This window comes from Prosopis cineraria, unplaced genomic scaffold, assembly GCF_029017545.1.
Source record: "Prosopis cineraria cultivar Desert tree isolate PC_DT_omini unplaced genomic scaffold, ASM2901754v1 PC6, whole genome shotgun sequence".
NCBI lineage: Eukaryota > Viridiplantae > Streptophyta > Magnoliopsida > Fabales > Fabaceae > Prosopis > Prosopis cineraria.
The window spans coordinates 40,560,745-40,568,082 of NW_026555337.1; the positions used below are offsets into that span (position 1 = coordinate 40,560,745).

General features: G+C 39.5%; 2 protein-coding genes across 2 annotated transcripts; both read left to right on the top strand.

Annotated features, from left to right (window-relative positions):
• The first annotated feature begins 879 nt into the window (after positions 1–879).
• Positions 880–2,577, top strand: LOC129314172 (uncharacterized). The gene has a single exon (XM_054957538.1). The coding sequence runs from the start codon at positions 880–882 to the stop codon at positions 2,575–2,577; it is 1,698 nt and encodes a 565-aa protein (XP_054813513.1).
• Positions 2,578–2,929: 352 nt separating this feature from the next.
• LOC129313080 (uncharacterized) lies at positions 2,930–6,251 on the top strand. The gene is given in 2 exon segments (XM_054955928.1): positions 2,930–3,343; positions 3,345–6,251. Coding segments are annotated over 2 exon segments (3,321 nt in total).
• The last annotated feature ends 1,087 nt before the right edge of the window (positions 6,252–7,338 follow it).

The following is a 7,338-nucleotide window of genomic DNA, read 5'->3' on the forward strand; positions in this document are numbered from 1 at the left end:
GACAATACAAGTTCAATCTTGATACTGCTCCGACCAGAGAACAATTGAAAGCAATGACCAAGAAATCATCAGAGTCATTCAAAGAATATGCTCAAAGATGGAGAATAGTGGCTTCGCAAGTGCAACCTCCAATGGTTAATTCCGAACTTTGCTCGTACTTCATCCGTGCATTGCCTAAGCCATTTTACCAACACATGATAGGAACACATGTCACTGATTTTGCTGATTTAATGGTAATTGGGGAAAGGATTGACATAGACATACGAGAAGGGAAGATAGCCACTTCTCAAGCTGAAAGTAGTTCACGAAAGAACTATGACCAAAAAAAGAAAGAAGGGAATGTGAACTATATTCAACCTATAAGACAAGCAGCTACCAATTCTCAAGTCCCTTATCAAGTAGAGGGAAGGAATCAAAGACAGCAACAATTTGGGTTCAGGCCTAACAAGCACGGACAGGATGGAGAGAGGAGAAATGTCCAATCCAGGGATAGTCGCCCATGGCCCAATTTTGGATTAACAAATGCTGAATTGTACCATAAACTTTTGACAGCCCAATTATTAGGTCCGCGACCTTATAAGCCTCTTGGTCCGCCTTACCCGGCATGGTATAATCCAAATGTTGTTTGTGAATACCACATGGGTGCACCTGGGCACTCAATAGAAGACTGTGTGACGTTTAAAAGGAATGTGCTAGACCTGTTGATTCTAACCATATCCAGCTTAAAGAAGAGGGAAGCTCTACCCTTACTACTGATCCACTCCCAAATCACGAAAAACGAGTCAACGCTATTGAAGAAGAGATGCGTGCTTCAAAAGCTCCGCAAGGATCAGGATGCCTATGAATGAGCTTTATGCTCACTTAAAGGAGTATGGCTATATGCGAGAAATGCTCCTCACGAATAATATCAGTGATCAAATGCCTGGATACTGTGAATATCATCAGGAGAAAATAGGCCATGACATAGAAAGTTGTGAACAGTTTAAAGGAGCTGTTAGAAAAATGATGGCGTTAGGGATCGTGTCTGTAAAGAAGGGAGACGCCAAAGTGTGCATGGTAGAAAAAAAACATGTTGAGCTTGTCATTAAAAATTCAAGCCCAAAAGAACGGGTCCAGGCAGTCTCTTTTGTGATAAACAAAGCCTCTGCAGATCTTGTACCTCACGTAAGACAACCAACATTGACCATAAGCACGCCTCATCCCTTTCCCTATGAAAGTGATCGAGCAGTCCCGTGGAAATATCAAAGCATTGTGGAGAACCACAAAAACCCAACGTTGATTGCCGGGACAAGCAATGAAATGGCAAACCAAGGGGGTGTTACTCGAAGTGGAAAACCATACTTACCATCTTACATTAGGAAAATGGTAAAAGAGAAAAATGCAAGTATTGACAGGCCAAAGGAAGATAATCCTAAAGAAATGGAAAAATTAGAAGATGAGTTTTTATCGATTATGAAGCAAAGTGATTACAGCATTGTGGACCAATTGAAGAAAACTCCAGCGCGTATCTCCATACTTTCTTTGATTTTGAGTTCCGAAGCGCATCGCCAAGCATTGCAAGAAGTGTTGAATCAAGCTTTTGTGCAGCCTAATATAACCCCTGAGAAGGTGGCAAGTGTAATGAATGTTGTAAAAGCCTCCTCTACCATTTCCTTTTCGGAAGAGGAAGTTACAGAAACCGCTGTCCACCAAGCCAAGGCTTTGCACATCACTTTGAAATGTGAAGGGTTCATAATCGCAAGAGTATTAATTGACGGAGGATCAGCGTTAAATGTCTTGCCGCTCTCCACATTTGAATCATTATCACTAGAAGCTTCAAGTGTACATAAAAGTAATATTGTGGTAAGAGCATTCGATGGATCAAGACGGGAAGTATTAGGATCCGTTTGTCTCTCCCTGGAGATAGGGCCAAGCAGGTTTAAGGTGGATTTCCAACTCATGAACATAGACCCAAGTTACACAATGCTGCTAGGAAGGCCATGGATTCATTCTGCTAGGGCTGTTCCTTCTACCTTACATCAAAAGGTTAAGTTCATCAGTGATGGGAGAATTATAGCAGTTAAAGGAGAGGAGGAAATCATGGTGAGCAAACCAAGCTCACTCCCTTATATTGAGGCTGCAGAGAAAGATCATGGAGTTTCCTTTCAAAGCCTAGAGGTCGAGGGTATTTGCGATAGTACTCACAACATCAATTCCGTCGTGGCTAAAATCATGGCGAAGAGTGGGTTTATGCCAGGGAAAGGTTTAGGCTCTCATTTACAAGGAATTACGTGTCCAATTAAGGTTTTGGATAATTGTAATCGCCAAGGGTTAGGGTATGAGCCTACCCTAGAAGACCAGATGAAAGACAAAGCAAGCTTGGCAAAAGGCAAAAAGGCCAGTAAATTGGAGATTCCACACATTAAAGAATCCTTCCCAGGCCCGTCCGAGGTGATATATAAACCAACTATCTCAGTGATCTCTTTTAATGAAGATGTAGCATGCAGAACAAGTGCCTCAATTGCAGTCGATGATTCCAACAAAGTTCTGGCGAATTGGGAGTTTGAAGAGGCCAATGATGTCATTAGCTTAGAGTAATTGTTTCAATTATGTTGTTCCTACTTTATCCACTTTTGAGCCCAGGTTTAGGTAATAGATCTTGGGTATTCACTAATGCAAACTTTTGATACACATAATTCATGAAAATGAATTTCAATTGCATTCATGTCTATTTCTTTATTCCACCCTATCTACTTCAATACATCTTTCTCCGTTTCATTCCTGTTCCTTATTTTATCTCGTTCCATATTCATTATCCAGGGATTTTGTTTCTTCTGATTCCATCTCCCACCCAGAGATTAATAAACCCTGTGAAGATGATTCATTCGTTGCCACTGATATGCATGATTGTGAGTCTGATGATGAAGACATAATCCAAACTTTTTCAAAGATGCTTGAATTGAGTGATAAGGGAATATGCCCACATGAAGAAGTGATTGAGATGGTTAATATGGGAACCGAGGAGGATCAAAGAATGCTCAAAATAGTAGATAATCCTGAAAGGGAACAAATGATTGAGTTGTTCAAAGAATACATAGATGTGTTTGCATGGTCATATAAAGACATGCCTGGGCTAGACCCAAGCATTGCTTCTCATAAAATACCATTACTTCCCAAGGTCGAGCCTAAGAAACAGAAGTTAAGGAGAATGAACACGGGGGTGTCCTTGCAAATAAAAGAAGAAGTAATAAAGCAGTTAGAAGCAGGATTTTTGGAGGTAGTAACTTACCCACAATGGGTGGCAAATATTGTTCCTGTTCCTAAAAAAGATGGTCGGATTCGAATGTGTGTTGATTATCGTAATCTTAAATAATGCGAGTCCGAAAGATGACTTTCCATTACCCCACATTGATGTATTGGTCGATAATACTGCTCGAAGCTATCGCTATTCCTTTATGGATGGTTATTCAGGGTACAATCAAATCCCTATGCATGAAAGGGATAAAGAGAAAACAACCTTTACAACCCAATGGGGAACTTATTGTTATCGGGTAATGCCTTTTGGTTTGAAAAATGCTGGGGCAACTTATCAACGAGCTATGGTAGCACTATTCCATGACATGATGCATAAAGAAATTGAAGTATATGTAGATGATATGGTAGCTAAATCAGCGGAGAATGAGAGTCATGTTGGAGTCCTTAGAAAGCTATTTGGGAGATTACGCGAATATCGGCTAAGATTGAATCCTAACAAATGCATTTTTGGAGCTCTTTCTGGGAAGTTATTGGGATTCATTGTGAGTCGTAAAGGGATAGAAGTAGATCCAGATAAAGTGAGAGCAATTCAAGAAATGCCATCTCCCCAAACAGAGAAAGAAGTTAGAAGTTTCTTGGGACGATTGAATTACATTGCTAGATTCATTGCCAATCTAACAGCCACTTGCGAACCAATGTTTAAGCTGTTAAAGAAAAATTGCAAGGAGACATGGGATGATGATTGTCAAAAGGCCTTTGATAAAATTAAAGATTATTTGTTAAATCCCCCGATTTTGGTCCCTCCATCACCAGATCGTCCACTAATCCTTTACCTAACAACTTTACCTCGCTCAATGGGAGCAATGCTAGGTCAACTTGATGATTCTGGAAAGAAGGAAAGAGCGATTTATTTCTTGAGCAAGAAGTTTAATGAGTGTGAAGCTCGTTATCCGGTGATTGAGCGAACTTGTTGTGGACTAGTATGGGCAACTAGAAGGCTAAGGCAATACATGCTTTACTACACTACCTGGCTAATCTCACGAGTGGACCCACTTAAATACATCTTTGAGAGCCCGCACATTGCTGGTAGAGTACTAAAATGGCAAGTTGTACTATCAGAATATGATATAAAGCATGTGATGCAAAAGTCAGTCAAAGGTAGTGCAATAGCAGATCACTTGGCCGATAATCCTTTAGAGGATGACCAGCCATTAGATTTTCAATTTCCTGATGAAGGCATATGCACTACAGAAGAAGGTTGTGATGAAGGAAACAATGAAGAGCAAGAATGGGAAATGTATTTTGATGGAGCCGCCAACATGCATGGAAATGGGGTAGGAGCGGTGATCGTTTCACCAGAAGGAAAACAATTTCCAGTGGCCATCAAATTAGAATTTGATTGTACTAACAACATAGCAGAATATGAAGCTTGTGTTAATGGTCTTCGAGCAGCTATTACCCTTGGTATACGGTGTTTGAAGGTATTTGGTGATTCAGCTCTCATTATTCATCAAGTAACAGGAGAATGGAGAACAAAGGATGTAAAATTGATTCCCTATCAAGAACTCCTAACAGATTTGATTAAGCAATTTAAGGTTGCTAGCTTTCATCACTTGACTAGAGATAAAAACCGTTTCGCTGATGCTTTAGCCACTTTAGCAGCAATGATCCAACTTGATTGTGGAGTCCATATCCAACCCATCCAAGTAGAAGCTAGAAGCTTTCCAGCATACTGTCTGAATGTTGAAGAAGATCGAGAAGAATATCCTTGGTTCCAGGATATTAAGGATTATATCACTAAGAGATCATACCCAGCTGGAATGACTGAGAATGAAAAGAAAACCCTTCGTCGTTTGGCTATGACATTCTTTATCAGTCAAGATGTTCTGTACAAGAGGGGTTATGATGGTACTTTACTTCGCTGTGTGAGTTCAGAAGAAGCAAAGAAAATCATGGTTGAGGTACATGAGGGCATATGTGGCACGCATGCGAATGGTCACACTATGGCCAAACAGATTCAAAGGTGTGGCTACTTCTGGCTAACAATAGAGAAAGATTGCTTTGAGCATGTCAAGAAATGCCACAAATGTCAGATCTATGCTAATAGGATAAATGCTCCTCCAATCCCATTACATAATTTGGTATCACCCTGGCCATTCTCAATGTGGGGCATTGACATTATTGGCCCAATTAACCCAAAAGCTTCGAATGGACATCGCTTCATCCTTGTCGCGATTGACTATTTCACAAAATGGGTAGAAGCAAATTCATTTGCTAGCATCACGCAAAAGACGTTCCTTAAATTCATGAAGACAAATATTTTATGCCGATATGGGATTCCTGAAAGGATCATTACTGATAATGGTCCCAATCTCAATGGAACGGAAGTCAGGAACTTTTGCGAGAAGTTCCAAATCAAGCATCATAATTCAGCCCCATATAGACCTCAAATGAATGGAGCAGTTGAAGCAGCCAATAAAAATATTAAGAAGATCATTGGAAAAATGACAGTAACTTATAAGGATTGGCATGAGATGCTTCCCTATGCTTTACATGGTTATCGTACTACTGCACGCACATCCATAGGGGTAACCCCATACTCCCTTGTTTATGGAATGGAAGCTGTTACACCCATCGAGATGGAAATACCATCTTTAAGAGTATTGGCAGAGGTAGATTTAGAAGAAAATGAATGGATACGAACCCGATTTGAGCAACTTAACATGATTGAAGAGAAAAGGCTCATTGCAATGTGTCATGGACAATTGTACCAAAAGAGAATGGCAAGAGCTTTTGATAAAAAACTTCGCCCACGGGAATTCAGTGCTGGTGATCTTGTACTCAAGAAAATATTGCCTAACCAAGAAGATAATAGAGGCAAATGGGCTCCGACCTATGAGGGACCTTATGTTGTCAAACATGCCTTTTCTGGAGGAGCACTGATCCTAGCTGACATGGACGGTCAAGAGTTAGCAAAGCCCATTAATGCAGATGCTGTCAAGCGTTACTTTGCTTAAACAGAAAATGAAAAAGAATGAAGCGCTCGTTAGGTTGAAAACCTGTAAAGGCAACCTAGGCAAAAGTTAGAGCTAATAGAAAATGAAAAGGAAAGAATAGCTCGTTAGGTTAAAAAACCTGTAAAGGTAACCTAAGCAAAAGTTAGAGCTAAAAAAAAAGGGGCAAAGCCATGATAAGAAGAAGAAGAGTTCGCCAAGACAAAAGGATGTCTTAGGAGAAGAAAAGGAAGGCATCAAAAGTTAAGTATCTATGTTTGGGAAAGTTGACTCCATCGTCTCTCATATTATGCATATCAATAGCAGCTCAGTGAAGCACCTGTTGGGGTTTTGAAAAGCTAAAGGAAAGAGATGTGATTAAGTAAATCCATATATCCCATTTGCGCTTTGGCCATTTGTACTCATAAACCAAGATATTCCCATTTCTCTATGAATTTTAGCATCAGTGAATGAATTTTTTCCGCCCTTGCTCCTTTGAGACCATCTTTCTTCTCGTTTCGTGTTATCATATTCAAATACATATCTTATTATTACAGCAGGTTCGCATTCAAGGAACAATATTTATTGATACATTTACTTGACGTAGAATACTGGTATCTTTATTCTTACTTTCGCCCTTGAGGTATCAAGATCATTCGTGTAGGTGTAAAATGATAATGAGAGCATGTGTGCTATCAGTGTTCGGTCATAATAGTTGATCTCATTAATTTGAAGACAAGATCAAGTGACGAGAGAATTTGATCATTTGAATTTTCTAAAGAGGGGCAACGGCATACTGTGATACTACACCTATTAATGAATAAAGGTTAAATAACGGACTTGGAGGTATTACCTTATGTTCGAAATGATTTATTCAATGTGCACAAAATTTTCAAAAGAGGAATATATATTAAGATAGTTTTCAAATTAAGCTTCCAATAAAATTTTTGCAATACATTTGCATTATTCATGCATTTGCATTGGGGCAAATAAGTGCGTCTTACCCTTTGCATTTATCACAAAAAGAAATCTCATAAATTGAGACAAGCAAAGGTTCAAACCTTTTACATTGCAAATCATCCATCCAATGTATATTGTACATATTTTTAGC

Coding starts and splice junctions, on each gene's coding strand:
- LOC129314172 (XM_054957538.1), top strand. CDS start 880: ATGCGAGAAATGCTCCTCACGAATAATATCAGTGATCAAATGCCTGGA.